The sequence below is a fragment of the Leucoraja erinacea genome, chromosome 9, assembly GCF_028641065.1.
Source record: "Leucoraja erinacea ecotype New England chromosome 9, Leri_hhj_1, whole genome shotgun sequence".
NCBI lineage: Eukaryota > Metazoa > Chordata > Chondrichthyes > Rajiformes > Rajidae > Leucoraja > Leucoraja erinaceus.
The window spans coordinates 37,748,209-37,765,050 of NC_073385.1; the positions used below are offsets into that span (position 1 = coordinate 37,748,209).

The window sequence follows — 16,842 nt, forward strand, 5'->3', positions numbered from 1 at the left end:
GGAACATTGCTAGATTAAATTCATCATTGGTCTTTTGTTCCCAGCCTTTTCTCTGCAGCCCTTCTTAATAGAGACAACATTTGCCCCCTCCAGCCTATACCGGCACTTCTCCTGTATCTAATGACGACTCGTAAATGCTACGCTCAATATAATTCCACCATCTATGTATGTACACTCAAACTCAACCCTGACTTTGGCGATCTCTCGACAGTCCTTTAACATGCGTTCCCCTCAGACCGAGTGAAGTAGTAAATGCAACCTTCCACGCAGGTACACAAAAATGCTGGAGAAACTCAGCGGGTGCAGCAGCATCTATGGAGCGAAGGAAATAGGTAACGTTTCGGGGCGAAACCCTTCTTCGGACCCATTCGCCTCCCCTTCCACGCAGATGCAGGTGGTGATGTTTTGTTATTTCCCGGCTGCCGTTACGCTCCTGCACCGTTCGGCCGCGGGGGGGCGCTGGGTGGGCGAGAGGCGGTGCCTCGGGTCGCCGCAGCCGGGTGGCGCCATCGAGAAGGGGCCGAGCAGTGGCGGAGGTAATGTCGGTCGGGGCAGCTGCGGGCGGGCGGGCGAGAGTGGTCGGCCAGCGGGGCGGGGGTTAATGTTGATCGGTGTCGTTGCCCGACGCGATGGCGGGTTTGGAGAGCCCGGGGCACTGGAGTGCGGACGGCGGGGCGCAGATCGCCGGGACCTCCCTCCGTCCAACCCGTGGCCTTTGACAGAACACCCCGTCCCCCAAGGCTCGGCTCGGCTCGGCTCCCCGCTGCGGCCAGGCCAGGCCAGGCCAGTCGGTACAGGAAGGGAGGATGGGTGTTCATGGCAACTCGCACCACAGGTGCGTCTGGTAACACCCGTCATTCAGGGGCGGGAAGATGGTTGATGGCGGCCCTCCACTTGTTATTGTGTCCTCTTCTCTTGCCAGAAACTTCACGGGATCCCCGGGCCGATGGGCCCTACCTACTGTTTTACCTGGGAGCACTGGTGTATTTGTTTCTAACAGTGACCTTTGGAGTTAAATTATGAGGTCTATTAAAATGTCATATAGGACGAGTTGGGTTGAAAGGCCTGTTTCTGTGCGGTGTGACTGACTGTACAATCTGATACCGATTCCATGGACTGACTGGTTGACTTCTGGCACAGTGATTTTGTTACTCTTCACACTCCCAAATTCCAGTACTTCATTTTACAATTCAGAAATATTATTTCCCAACTCTTTGTGTGTTTGTGAATAGGCAATTTTGCGCGTTTGCAAGAATACTTCCAGGTTTGTAGCTGAAGTAAACCTGGCACTTGGAGTGGGCAAGAGGAAATGTATGTGATTATTGTGCGATTGTCACTTTTAAATCAAGTAAGCTTGGGTCACAAATAATTGGTATTTGTGTCGGAATAAGTTATGAAGGGAGAGACGTGACAGTAAAATGGATGACCACAATCACAATGCCCTCCATAATGTTTGGGACAAAGACCCATCATTATTTATTTGCCTCTGTACTCCACAATTTGAGATTTGTAATCGAAAAAAAAATCACATGTGGTTAAAGCGCATATTGTCAGATTTTATTAAAGCGTATTTTTACACATTTTGGTTTCACCATGTAGAAATTACAGCTGTGTTTATACAGAGTCCCCCCCATTTCAGGGCACCATAATGTTTGGGACACATGGCTTCACAGGTGTTTGTAGTTGTTCAGGTGTGTTTCATTGCCTCCTTAATGCAGGTATAAGAGCTCTCAGCACCTAGTCTTTCCATCACCTTTGGAAACCCTTATTGCTGTTTATCATCATGAGGACCAAAGTTGTGCCAATGAAAGTCAAAGAAGCCATATGAGATTGAGAAACAAGAATAAATCTGTTAGAGACATCGGCCAAACCTTAGGCTTATTAAAATCAACTGTTTGGAACATCATTAAGGAGAAAAAGAGCACTGGGGAGCTTATAGATCGCAAAGGGACTGGCAGGCCTAGGAAGACTTCCACAGCTGATGACAGAATAATTCTCTCTATAATAAAGAAAAATCCCCAAACATCTGTCTGAGAGATCAGAAACACTCTTCAGGAGTCAGGTGTGGATTTGTCAATGACCACTGTTCGCAGAAGACTTCATGAACCAAGTCAAGTCAAGTTTATTTGTCACATACACATACGAGATGTACAGTGAAATGAAAGTGGCAATGCTCGCGGACTTTTGTGCAAAAGACAAACAACAAAACAACCAAACAAATTATAAACACAAATACAAAGGCTACACTGCAAGATGCAAACCACTGGTTAGCCGCAAAAATAGAATAGCCAGGTTACTGTTTGCCAAGAAGTACTTAAACAAACAACCACAGTTCTGGAAAAAGGTTTTGTCGACAGATGAGACGAAGATTAACATATCAGAGTGATGGCAAGAGCAAAGTATGGAGGAGAGAAGGAACTGCCCAAGATCCAAAGCGTATCACATCATCTGTGAAACACGGTGGTGGGGGTGTTATGGCCTGGGCATGTATGGCTGCTGAAGGTACTGGCTCACTTATCTTCATTGATGATACAACTGCTGATGGTAGTAGCATAATGAATTCTGAAGTGTATAGACACATCCTATCTGCTCAAGTTCAAACAAATGCCTCAAAACTCATTGGCCAGTGGTTCATTTTACAGCAAGACAATGATCCCTAACATACTGTTAAAGCAACAAAGGAATTTTTCAAAGCTAAAAACTGATCAATTCCTGAGTGGGCCAAATCAGTCATTTGATCTGAACCCAATAGCCTTTTATATGCTGAAGCGAAAACTAAAGGGGTCCAGCCCCCAAAACAATAATAAGCTAAAGATGGCTGCAATATAGGCCTGGCAGAGCATCACCAGAGAAGACACCCAGCAACTGGTGATGTCCATGAATCGAAGATTTCAAGCAGTCGTTGAATGCAAAGGATATGCAATAAAATACTAAACATGACTACTTTCATTTACATGACATTGCTGTGTCCCAAACATTATGGTGCCCTGAAATGGGGGACTTTGTATAAACACTGCTGTAATTTCTACATGGTGAAACCAAAATGTATAAAAATACCCTTTATTAAAATCTGATAATGTGCACTTTAACCACATGTGATTTTTTTTCTCAAATTGTGGAGTACAGAGGCAAATAAATAAATGATGGGTCTTTGTTACAAACATTATGGAGGGCACTGTATATTTTGAGTATTTAGCATGCTCATGTTAAGTCATGTATCTAGCACTGGAGAAAGTAAGGAAGGGAGGTAAGGGTAATTTGAATATTATTATTGTTCAGAATTGTTTGTTGCATCTCTTGACTAATGAATTATTTCAAAATTGTGGTTGGAAATTTAAGTTTGCTGCATATGTAATGCTAACACAAAGGAAGTAGATATGACCATCTGTTTTAGGCTTAACAGTATTTACACCAATGGTATTTGGAAGACTCCTCTATATTGACCAGTGGTGATATGCTGGGTGAGCAGGGAGTAAAACATGCAGATTAAATGCATTTATAAACCAAAATATTAAACTAATTTATTGCCAGCTGCAGATAACCATATAACCATATAACAATTACAGCACGGAAACAGGCCATCTCGGCCCTACAAGTCCGTGCCGAACAAATTTTTTTTTCCCCTTAGTCCCACCTGCCTGCACTCATACCATAACCCTCCATTCCCTTCTCATCCATATGCCTATCCAACTTATTTTTAAATTATACCAATGAACCTGCCTCCACCACTTCCACTGGAAGCTCATTCCACACCGCTACCACTCTCTGAGTAAAGAAGTTCCCCCTCGTATTACCCCTAAACTTCTGTCCCTTAATTCTGAAGTCATGTCCTCTTGTTTGAATCTTCCCTATTCTCAAAGGGAAAAGCTTGTCCACATCAACTCTGTCTATCCCTCTCATCATTTTAAAGACCTCTATCAGGTCCCCCCTTAACCTTCTGCGCTCCAGAGAATAAAGACCTAACTTATTCAACCTATCTCTGTAATAGTTGTTGAAACCCAGGCAACATTCTAGTAAATCTCCTCTGTACTCTCTCTCTAGATATGAGCTGATTATAAATACCAACTTTTAACCTTGAGGATTGTAATCATAATGAACTTCATAAGTTAGGTTTTAATTTAGATGTTCAAAATTCTGAAATATAGATGGTTTTGCAACACATACATGAATGTGTACACATCACAGATGCAATTGTGTGAGATCATAATCTGACAAAACGAGTAACCAACTGGGAAGAACAGAATTGAGTTCTCTTGAGTGGGGACCTTTTAAAAAAAAACAATGGGATTTTGACAAGGTGTATAATGTCCATTAGCAGCAAGGTCCTGCAGTTGTATTGAATGTAAGTTTCAAACAAAACACTTGTATTTAAAGCATTTATGTAAATGTTTAAAAATCTGAATTTCCAGGAATAATGTATTTATAGAATGATATAGAAAGTGTTGGCCTTTTGTCCCATCACCCCTGTGCTAACTGTTTGGCAGATCTGTCTCGTTGGTCCCATAATGAGGCACCATTAACAGTGTTCTGCGAGCGGGGGCCCACACCACCCCCTCCCCTATCCCCACACTCTCCCTCCCCTACACCCAGCCCCCTCCCCCTATACCCTCCCTCCCCCTACACGCCCCCCCCTACACTACACCCCCCACTACCCCCCCCCCCACACCCCCACACCCCCCCACACCCCTCCCCACTCCCCCACCCCCCTCTACACACCCCTACACCTCCCCCACACCTTCTCCCCAAAAACACCCCCCCAAGCTACACCTCCCTACACTTCTCCCACACCCCCCAATATCTCTCCCCCCTACACCCTCCCCTACACCCCCATACACCCCCCCCCACCCCCCCCCCCCCACAGCCCCCTCCCCCACACATCCCCTGCTCACAATCTCCTCTCCCCACAGCCCCCTCCCCTACACCCCCCTCTACAGCCCCCTCTCTTTACACCCTCTCCCTACACACCCCTCTCCCTACACCCCCTCTCCCTACACCCCCTCTCCCTACACCCCCTCTCCTTACACCCCCTCTCCCTATGGTATCCATGCTAGTATCCATGCTAGTGCCTTACCTCTAATACCATGGGCTCCTATCTTTAACAGCCTCACCTTATCAAAGGCCTTATGAAAATCTAAACGAATAACATCCACTGACACTCCTTTGTCTATCCTGTTACTTCCTCTAAGAATTCCAACAAATTTGTCAGACAAGATCTGCCGTTAATAAAACTATGCTGACCTCAGCCTATTTTATCATGTGCGTCCAAGTATCCAGAAGCCTCATCCTTCATAATGGACTCTCAAATCTAAACAACCACAGTAGTCAGACTAACTGGGCTATAATTTCCTTTCTTTTGCCTTCCTCTCTTCTTAAACAGTGGAGTTACATTTGCGATTTTCCTGACGTCTGGAAAGATTTCTGACTAGTGGTTCTTGAAAGATCACTACTAATGCCTCCACTATCCCTACAGCTATCACTTTCAGAACCCTGGGGTGTAGTCCATCTGGTCTAGGTAACTTATCCACCTTCAAACCTTTCAGCTTTCTCCTCCTCAGTAACAGTGACGACACTCATTTTTCTCCTCTGACTCTCTTGAATTACTGAAATGTTGCCGGTGTCTTTCACTGGGAAGACAGAAGCAAAAAACGTATTCAGTTCATCCAGCATTTATTTGTTCCCCATTCCTACTCCCATGTCATTTTCCAGCGGTCCAATGTCACTCTTACCTTTCTTTTACTCTACATATATATCTGAAAAGCTTTTGGTATCTTCTTTTATTTTATTGGCTAGCTTACCTTCATATTTCACCTTTTCTCCCCTTATTACTTTTCTACTTGCCTTGTGTTGGTTTATTAACAAATCCCAATCCTCTTGCTTCCTGCTAATCTTTGCTATGTTATATACCTTCTCTTTTGCTTTTATGTTGTCTGACTTCCTTTGTCAGCCACAATTACTTCATTCTCCCCTCAGTGTGCTTCTTCCTCTTTGGGATGAAAAGATCCTGCGTCTTTTGAATTACTCCCAGAAACCCCTGCCATTGCTGCTCCATCATTCCTGCTAGGGTCCCCTTCTAGTTAACAGCTCTTCCCTCATGTGTCTGCAGATACCTTTCCTCAACAGTAATACTGATACATCCGATTTCAGCATTTCCCTCTTAAAACTGCAGGTTGAAATCTATCATATTACAAGCACTGCCTCCTAGGGGTTCCTTCACCTTAAGGGGTTCCTTCACCTTAAGCTTCTTAATCAAGTCTGGTTCATTACACACCACCAACTCCAGAATTGTCTTGTCCCGAGTGGTCTCGACCACGCTGCTCTAAAAAGCCATCTTCTAGGCACTATAATTCTTTCCCTCGAGATTGAATACCAACATGATTTTCCTAGTCTACCTGCATATTGAAATCCCCCATGACAACTGGAACATTGCATTCCTTACATGCCATTTTTACCTTCTGGTGTAATTTGTACCCTAACTCCCGGCTACTATTCAGAGACCTGTATATAACTCTTTTTACTCTCGTAGTGTCTTCACTCTACCCGCATCCTCTGATCCTATGTGCTTTACGATAAAATGTGTATCCTTGGAGGTTCAGTTCCCAGTTCTGATCCTCTTTCAGCCACAACACTGTGATGCCCACATGTTACACTCACCAAATTTCTAACCAAGCTACATGCTCAACCACCTTGTTCCTGGATGTATCAGTATCACTGTATAATACAAACACCTTCAGTTCTGCATTCATCACCCCTTTCTCAATTGCCTCACTCTTATCCCTTTCTAAACTTTCTGTCCTATTTCTTATTCTGGAGATGTATGTAACCTCCCCTGTGCTTCCCTTTAACTTTCCTTCCCTTTAACTTTTTTCATACTTTTTCCATTCAAATCCCCCACTATTTAGTTTAAAGTCCTATCTACAACTCTAGTTACCAATTTGCCAGGACCCTGGTCCCAGCAGGGTTCAGTAGAGTCCGACCCATCAGAACAGCTTCCTCGTTCCCCCAATACTGATGCCAATGCCCCATGAATTCAAACCCACTTCTCCCACACCAATCATTGAGCCATGCGTTTAACACTCTCACCTTGTTGACCCTATGTCAATTTGTTTGTGACTCACTATCAGTAATGTCAAGCAGTTCAATTCAATCTTATTATTGTTTGCATTTCAGAATTGCAGACTGGTATGTATCTGTAATCATATGGGTCAGGCAGTGGCACAGGTTGCTGGTATATAGCTGGTGCCTTAGCTTTTTAAGTACCACTTCATTGGTCACAGGTAATTTTACTTTGGATCCCTAGCATTGCAGATGAACTGACTGGCCTTTATTTTTCTTAAAAGGATTACATTACCTGAAATCTTCCTCCCTTTGTACCACCCCATATCAAAACATCTCAAAGATTGTTCTCGTATTAACCTAAAATGCATCTCATTTAGACTAGGTGTTTTATTGCTTCCCCACCCTCTTAAAATGCAGCTGATATTTTAAATGGTTCCTTTACTCTTTGTATTGACAGTTATTTTGTATTGGCAGCATCTTTCTCCAGCTAAGATAAATGCAAGATGTATTTAACCTTACCCTGTACCTACTATGAATTCCTGCCCCTTACACTCATTCTTTGACTACTTTTCACTTTCTGTTTTGTGTAGGCATTCATTTTTAGTCATTGTGACCCTCTTATACCCTGTTTTAGAGGACATATACTTTCTGTAAGTACATTTGTTGTGGCATGAGAAAGCTTTTTGTCAGTCAACCCAACATTTTTCAGTTTTATTCAATTGGTTGTGTGCTTTCTTTGAGCACTCTTCCTTTCTCCATGTGAAAATTTCTTGACATCAATGAACATTAATAAACCATTCGCTGAGCAAGCTTGCACTATTATTTGCCCTTCTCAGATATCTACATTTACTCCAAGAACAGTGGTAGATTGGTTAACAAAGCTATGAATTTCACATTTAAAGCTAGCACTTTAACATTAATTTAATAATTGTATGTGAATGGTAGCACATTCAATGCCATCATTTGTTGCCCATCCCTAATTGATCCCGAACTGAGAAGGCAGTTAATATTCAACTATTTTCTTGGGCCTGGGATCATTTATGGGGCCTGATGAGGGAAGATGGTAGATTAACCAATAAGTGAGTTTGGTATTCTGAAAAATGCAAGTAATCATGGGATTTGTCAAAGGTCATGAGCTATAAACAGTAAATGGATCTCAGCACTATAGATACAGTGAGTATACCTTTGGTCTGATTTTTTTGCCTTTTTTTAAGCTTCTATTTGTCATGGTTGATTCAAAGATATGAAGATGAAATATTTTATGTCATGGAAAGTTGATGCTTTGAAGATTTTTTTTTAGCGGAGAGGGGGTTAAAAAAAACAGGAAGAATAGCTGAACTTGCAGCTCTGCTGTAGCTGCAGCAATTTAATCAGTACAAAGAACTCCTTAAAGTCTATTGAAAGTTATAGAAATCATACATTTAATTTCATTCCCCCCACCCTCAAGAAAAAAATATAAAAAATGCGTGTCATTTATCTTCGCGATCTTGCTCACTCACGGAGGCATGAACCAATAAAAACGAGAAAAATATCGCAGCTTTGTACAAAGGCAAATTAAATGCAACTAATTAATAGTTTTAAAACCGTATTTCTTTATCTAGAGTAATGAAAGATCGAAAATACAGAGGAAATAAAGCCCTGTTCACACAAAGCAGCTCAGCGCCACACAAGGGGGGAGGTGGGGATAGACCGGGTGGGGGTGGGAATGCTGGACCAGCTCTCATCCGCAGAACCACGCCTCATTTGCAGCAAGGATCAAACCCGTGTCCCCCGCCGACCCCGCCTGGATCGTCACCGGTCGTCACCCGGTTCCCCCCCCCCCCCCCCCCCCCCCCCTCGAGTGTCCCCGAGTGTCCCGCCCAAAGGGCGGCCAGAAACGTCAGCCAGCAGCACAAACCCACAGACCCATGGCCAGCTCCAACTCCAGAGGAACCCGCTCCCCAATGGGCCGCTACGGCGACAAGTGCCAGTTCGCCCACGGCCTGGCCGAGCTGCGCTCTCTGCCCCTATGGTACCCGCTGCCACTTCATCGAGCCGGTGGCTGCCCATCTTCAGCAGGATCTTGGTGTCAGACTGAGGGGATGGGGGTGGACATGGAGGGCTGCCGGCTAACCCGGCAGAGCCGAGCTGGGGCTGGTTTGCACAGCTGGTGATCACTTATTGAGGTACTTTTAGTTTTAGATATATAAACTTCTAATGTTTAAGAAAATCTGAAAATGCACAAAGGTTATTGGATTGAAATAACCTTGCAAGGTATTGTAAAGGTAATAAAAAAACAAAAAAAAGGCTGAAATATTAATCAGGTCATACAATGTCTGGCTTTTTTTTATGACATTTTATAAGAATTGAAAAGATGGTGATTAAACAGCTTTTAATGTTGAAAGCAAAGAGGAGGGTGCGCAGGGGAGATCTGGGTGAAGGCTGGAATAACAAATTGGAGGAACAAAGAACAAAAGAGTGATTAAAAGTAACTCTTATCCAGATCAAACAAATGCAAGGTTCCACGTGGATGCTATCAACACCCATGGATGCCTTACCACCATATTACAATGTTTTATGAAGTAGATTTATTCCTCTGCTGCCTCTTTAGTGTTGCCGTAGCGAGCAGGATATTTTGTGTACTTGCCAGCTGGGAAATTCATCCTTAATTTCGCAGCTACTCCAGCCAAGCCTCAAATCTGAGTTGACCAGACTGATTTCAACTTATTTTCTAATATCTTAGTTAATCCTGACAATAGTTTCCAACAACAATGATCATTCCGTCACTCATTTCCCCACTTAACCTACTAATATGTAATGGTTATAATCTCTTCCTCCAAATGCAGGTTATTGTCAAGTCAAGAGAGTTTATTGTCATGTGTCCCAGATAGGACAATGAAATTCTTGCTTGCTGCAGCACAACAAAATATTGTAAGCATAAATACAGAACAGTTCAGTGTGTCTATATAGCATAGACCATATATATATATATATATATATACACATAAATAAACAGATAAAGTGTAATAGGCTGTTATGGTTCAGAGTTTGTTTGATGGTGAGTTTAATAGCCTGATGGCTGTGGGGAGAAAGCTGTTCCTGAACCTGGATGTACCAGATTTCAAGCTCCTGTACCTTCTTCCCGATGGCAACGGAGAGATGAGTGTGTGGCTAGGATGGTGTGGGTCCTTGATGATGTTGGCAGCCTTTTTGAGGCAGCGACTACAATAGATCCCTTCGATGGTGGGGAGGTCAGAGCCGATGATGGACTGGGCAGTGGTCACAACGTTCTGCATTTTTTTTCTTCGCTCCTGGACGTTCAAGTTGCTGAACCAAGCAACCAGTCAGCATGCTCTCTACTGTGCACCTGTAGAAGTTCGAGAGAGTCCCCTGACATACCGACTCTCCATAATCTTCTCAGGAAGTAGAGGCGCTGATGTGCTTCCTTTATAATTGCATCAGTGTGCTGGGACCAGGAAAGATCTTTGGAAATATGCACGCCCAGGAATTTGAAGTTCTTGACCCTTTTCACCACTGTCCTGTTGATATAAACGGGATTGTGGGTCCCTATCCTATCCCTTCCAAAGTTCACAATCAGTTCCTTGGTTTTACTGGTGTTGAGAGCCAGGTTATTTTGCTGGCACCATTTGGTCAATCGGTCAATCTCATTTCTATACTCTGACTCATCACCATCCGTGATTCGTCCCACAACAGTGGTGTCGTTGGCGAACTTGATGATGGAGTTCGCACTATGTCCAGCTACGCAGTCATGAGTATAGAGTGAGTAAAGCAGGGGGCTGAGCCTGTAATAATTCCTGAAACATCCAAAACTATAATATAGTTAGCAGATACATAAAATACTATGTAAACTTAATAAGTGTCGGCTTTGATTGGATGAACGGATGAAAAGTGGTGGTTTTGTTGAAAGTGAGAAGGCTACTGATGAGTCTACAGCATGTTACTGATCTGCTGATAAAATGGGCATGCAGTGGATAAGTGAGGTTTTGTATTTTTGGGGCGGACGTGGGATCTAGTAATGATAGAACGTATACCATAAAAAATAGGATCCGAGGGACTATTGAGAAACAAAGGGACTCTGATAGACCCTGGAGCTCTGGAGTGTGGGCGGCACACCGCTCAGCTCACTGGGACCACCACCTAGCCTTTGACAAGGCATTCTGTCCATTTAGGCTCAGCTCCCCACCTGGCCAGTCAGGAGGAAGGGAGGAGGGGGTGTTCATGTCAACTCGCCCCATTAATCTGTGTGGCATTGCAATTAATTCAGGAGTGGGAACAGGGTTGATGGCAGCCCTCCACTTGTTAATGGGTCCTTTTGCTAGCATCCTGGCACCTTGCTAGCTGTTATCCCGAATAGAGGAGGTTAGGAGAAAATCTGATAGAGGCATATTGAATTATGGGAGGGATAGATAGTGAGAAACTTTTTTCCTCATAGCAGTGGTATTTAAAGCCAGACAGCATAGGATTAAGGTGAGGATAGAGGTTTAGGGGGGAGCTGAGATACAACTTTTTTCTCACAGTCGTTGGATGCAATCTTAAACAGAATGTGCAGGCGGGTACTCTAACAACATAAATAGCTGGATGAGGTCTTGAATTGCCACAGTTTGGTAGGTGATGAGCCATTTGCTGGTAAACAAGATTTGTTTGGATGGATTCTTGATAGTTGGCATAGTGTCAGAATCATACTGCGTGGAAATAGGATATTCGGCCCAACTTGCCTGCACTGACCAACATAGTTTTATTTATTGTTTATTTTTACGTGTACTGAGGTATAGTGAAAAGCTTTTGTTGCATGCTAACCAGTCAGCGGAAACACAGTACATGATTACAATCGAGCCCTCCACAGTGTACAGATACATGATACAGGAAATAACGTGACTAAAGCAAATAATGTTTTGTGCAAAATAAAGTTCAGTAAATTCCGATCAAAGATAGTCCAAGGGTCTCCAAAGAGGTAGATAGTAATTCAGCAGTTGTTGGTAGGATGGTTCAGTTGCCTGATAACAGTTGGGAAGAAACTGTCCCTGCAACTGGAGGCGTATGTTTTCACACTATACCTTTGTCCAATGGGAGAAGGGAGAAGAGGGAGTGGCTGGGGTACAACTCGTTCTTGATAATGCTGGTGGTCTTGCTGAGGCAGCGTGAGGTGTACATGGAGTCAATGGGAGGTTAGTTGCTTAGTGCAATGGTCTCGGCTGTGTCCACAATTCTCTGCAATTTCTTACGGTCTTTAATGAAGCTGTTCCCTCATCTATGGTGCATTTGTAGATGTTGATGAGTTGTTGGGGACATGCTGAATTTTCTAAGCCTTCCAAGGAAGTAGAGGCATAGACATATCCCATCTACACTAGTCCCTTTCAACAAATTGTATGCCTGCACTCCTAGATCCCCCAGCTCCATAACACTCCCCAGAGCCGTACCATTCACGGTGTACATCTACCCCACGTTAGTCTTCCCCAAAATGCAACACCTCACATTTCTCTGTATTAAATTCCATCAACCATTCCTCAGCCCACCTGCCCAACTGATCAAAATCCTGCTACAATTTTTGACAGCCATCTTCACCATCCACAATACCTCCCACTTTTGTGTCATCTGCAATCTTGCTAATGATGCCTGGTAAATTCTCATCCAAACCATTGACAGAGATGACAAACAGCAATGGGCCCAGCACTGAACTCTGAGGCATACCACTAGTCATAGGCCTCCAGTTTGAAAAACAACCTTCCACCATCACCCTCTGCTTCCTTCTATGAAATTAATTTTCTATCCATTCAGCTATCTCTCCTTGGATCCCAAGGGATCTAACCTTCCAGAGCAGCTACCATGCAGAACCTTGTTGGCTTGCTGGGCCTGGTGGGCGAAAGGACCTGTTTCTGTGTTGTATGGCATTGCATGACAGCTTTGCTTGCCAATCTGAACCTGCATATAAATCTGTACAAAAGGACATTTTGTATTAACTGTATTCTGTATTAACTGAGAAAAAAACAATGTCAAGCATCTCCAGTTTCACTAGATTGAAGACTCTCAGCCTCTGATAATTTAAATACTACAAATGTCTTTGGGACATGTATTTAGATGGATATTTGTCTTTGTGGTAAAGAGGCAAAATGTATATCTTGTGCTGAACATTTCTAGCGGGCATTTATGATTTAATTACCTAATGGTATAATTTCTGTCTTCTGAATATTAACCAAAGTTAACTTGCTCCAATAATGTCATAGTGTCATAGTGTCATACAGCATGGCAAAAGGCCCTTCAGCCCAACTTGTCTATGTCGACCAAGACACCCTAAGTACACTCATCCCACCTACCCACGTTTGGCCCTTGCCCCTCTAAACCTTTCCTATCCATGTTTTTTTTAATGTTGTTATAGTACCTGCCTCAACTACCTCCTCTGGCAGGTCGCTCCATATACCCAAAAATGTCAAAAAAGTTGCCCCTCGGGTTCTTATTAAATCTTTCCCCTCTCACCTTAATTTTTGCACAAAAATTAAATTGTATTGGACTGAGATAATGTGATTTAAGGAAGTAGTTGTCACAATAAACCAAGGGCTGATGATTAATGTATATGTTTTTCTCTCACAGCTTGCAATTTGTGGAGGAATCCGAGGAAGTGACCATGGCGCTGGGGACAGCGTGGAAACAAATGTCTTGGCTTTACTACCAGTACCTGTTGGTTACAGCACTATATATGTTAGAGCCATGGGAAAGGACCATATTCAGTATCCTTCTAAATGGTGTTTGCCATTTTGTTTTTGTTTCAGTTAACAAATATGAGAATTCCACAGGGTAACAATTTATAAAGTTTAGAAGCAGGAAGCAAATTGTAAAAAGAAACGTTTTATCAAACAGACCTGCAGGCTCTTGCAAGTTCAAGGTATTTTCTTCCAGTGAATAGAACTGCAAAAATTAAACTGGTGGCATTTAAAGTAGTCATTCAAGATTCAAGATTCAAGATACATTTAATTGTCACATGTGCCAGATGGCACAGTGAAATGAAATTCCCATACAGCCATACAAGTCCGACGTCGGGGCTGCGGTTCGTCCTCAGTGGCGTGGACACAGAGTCGGCCCCCTCCTACCGGAGTCGGCGGCTTCCAAAGTCCAAATCCCGCTGCTGGAGACCCTCTGCAAGGCGCCCCAGGCCTCCACGATGTTGTTCAGCGCCGCCCGCGTTGCAAGCTCTCCGCACCAGAGCTCCACGATGTTGGAGCAACGGCCCAATGCTCCGGAGCTCCAAACGGCGACCCAGGTAGGCATCGCCCGCTCCGCGGTGACTCCAGCGCTGATTATTCGTATATGATTATGCTATGTTGCAGACAGTATTATGGACCTGGTCTGGAAATGCAGCTATAAGTCCGTAAAGGGCCTGTTCCACTTAGGCAATTCTTTAGGCGAATGACAGGGACTAGTTTTAATGGAATTCACCGACGACACCTGGCGACAACCTACGACAGCACCTATGGCAACGTATGAAAGCAAAAATTGTTGCCACTGTCACCAACATTTTTGCAACATGTAGAAAATTTTGCGGCAGTTGCCTGTAGACGCCGAAAAATTTGTCTAAGTAGGACATGCTCTTAACTTTTTAATAATACATAAAATAGGGTTTGTTTGTGATGGTCACTTATAATACAATATTCTGCTTTGTATGTAAATAACAGACCCATTTATTTATTTATAACAAATCAAAGACCCTATTATCAAATTGACCTTTTTAAACTGGTGTGTGTTCCGATTTAACATATCCACCAGGACATCATAATGAAAGTATATTTAGAATACTAAACTGGCACACTGTCCAATCTTTTCCTCTTGTTCCTTGAATCTTCTGAAAATGCAATAACCTTAATTATTAGCCCAAAAGTTTCTGCTATGAATGAAGTACTTCCATGACTCGCACAGTGCGCGAGTTTGAGAGTCTGAAGAAAGTGAAAGCAGTAGTCCCAAACTCCCACACAGTTATTTGCTGGGTATTTCCCCTTTCATTCTGCTGTTGGATTCTTCCTGAAGCTTTGTGGTGTGGTGGAACACAAACCTCTGCAAGTTTCCCAGCATTTACACCAGGGAGTCTGCCTATTATTACTGTGTCATGATCAAGAGTTGAAAGGTAGAGGTGAAATGCCAGTTTACTTTGTGATAATGTTCATTTTTAATTGTTTGTTTTGAGTGTGTAAACGTTGGAGATACCAGTGTACAAGAGCCCACATTGGGAACAACGAATACAGTAGATGAGGTTAGAGGAGGTGCATATGAACCTACAGTATGTCGCACCCTGAAGGACTGCCTGGGGTCCCTTGATGGAGTTGAGCGAGGAGGTATAAGGAAAAGTGTTACATCTCCTGCAATTATAAGGGAAAGTACCTGGGGAGAAGGTGGTTTGGGTGGGAAGGGATGAGGAAACCAAGGGGTTCTGGAGGGAGTAGCCTCTGTGGAAGGCGGAATGGGGTGCAGATGGGAAAATGTGATTAGTGGGATCACGTTGGAGGTGAGTGAAATGTCAGGAGGATGATGTGTAACTGATGGAGTAAAAGTTGGGGACCAGGGTAACTCTCCTTGTTGCTTCTGAGGGGAGAGAGAGAGAGAGCAGAACAGGGCCACAGAAGGGATGCAGGTGAGGGATACATCTCTGACAGCCAGGGGAAAAGCACATTCACTAAAAAATGACATCTTGGATGTCGTCGTAAGAGAAGCATCATCTTGAGAGCAGATGCGGTTTTGTTTTGAAATTTCTGTAATGTGTAATTGAATTGCTATATGACAACATAGAAAAGCTCAGTACAGGTATTTTCAAGTTTGTGACCCATTTACTGGTAATGACTGCAATGTTTTTTAACAAAGCTTATTCCTTAACATTACCGCTCAGACTCTCTATTGATATCTATTGTTGGAATGGCCGTGTACACAGGTTATGTTTTCATGCCTCAACACATTATGGCAATATTACACTACTTTGAGATTGTCCAATGACCTGTCTTAAACCTGGAGCAAGGACCAGGAGAACACGAGGGAAAAAGAAAAAGATCTCTATTTAGTAATTGCACCTTGGTAATCAGTAAGAGCGCTGTTGAAGTTCAACTTGAATGGATTATGAAAGTAGAAGCTTTTGGAGTGGCAAACCCAAATAGAATGGAGAGTATTTCATGGTTTTGTATTTATTGTTTCAATATACATTCTTTCAACATAATGAGCTGCCCTTGTTGATCTAGCTATTGTATTTACTGATAACAGGACTTGCCTTTTTGACAGTGCCTATTGCACTGTGAATGCATTATTGTATCTTTATATAAATGTCATTATAGTGTAACATTCCATATGTAATTCAAGTATATCTTGGACCTCATTAATTAAATATTTGGTAAAATGCCACATTTGATAATATATCAAGGGATGAGGACTTACATTTTTAACTTTTCTGAATTTTTGGCACCTGGTTGGAATTTCATGAGATGCATATATTGAAGTATCATTTTTTAATACCATTTAAAAATGCCCACCTGTCAAAACTTGTATAGATGTCATATTTTTGGTGTCCTGAAATTAAATATAAAATTATTATGACGACTTTCTGTAGTTTTGGTTATTTAGAATTTAGATTGGTTGGTACACTTACTGCTTGACCTTTAAGTGAGAATGCATGTCCTCCTTTGTGTTATTACTTCTGATGATATTCTTCACAAGCAAGACAAAGTCAATTGTGACTCAACTTTCTAAATTAACTCTTGGTAAATGACCCATTTGGATCTCCTGCTGCTGCTGCTTTTACTTTTCAGAATATATGTAGAA

The 16,842-nt window shown here is 42.9% G+C and overlaps 1 protein-coding gene across 2 annotated transcripts; it reads left to right on the forward strand.

The window, feature by feature from the left end:
- The first annotated feature begins 446 nt into the window (after positions 1-446).
- Positions 447-16,620, forward strand: sptssa (serine palmitoyltransferase, small subunit A). Of its 2 annotated transcripts, none has more exons than XM_055640564.1 (3): positions 447-536; positions 13,642-13,778; positions 15,923-16,620. In XM_055640564.1, the coding sequence occupies exons 2-3, from the start codon at positions 13,676-13,678 to the stop codon at positions 16,024-16,026; spliced, it is 207 nt and encodes a 68-aa protein (XP_055496539.1). In that variant the 5' UTR covers positions 447-536; positions 13,642-13,675; the 3' UTR covers positions 16,027-16,620. The 2 variants fall into 2 exon arrangements, with proteins under 2 accessions (XP_055496539.1, XP_055496538.1); XM_055640563.1 differs by lacking the exon at positions 447-536 and adding an exon at positions 651-835.
- The last annotated feature ends 222 nt before the right edge of the window (positions 16,621-16,842 follow it).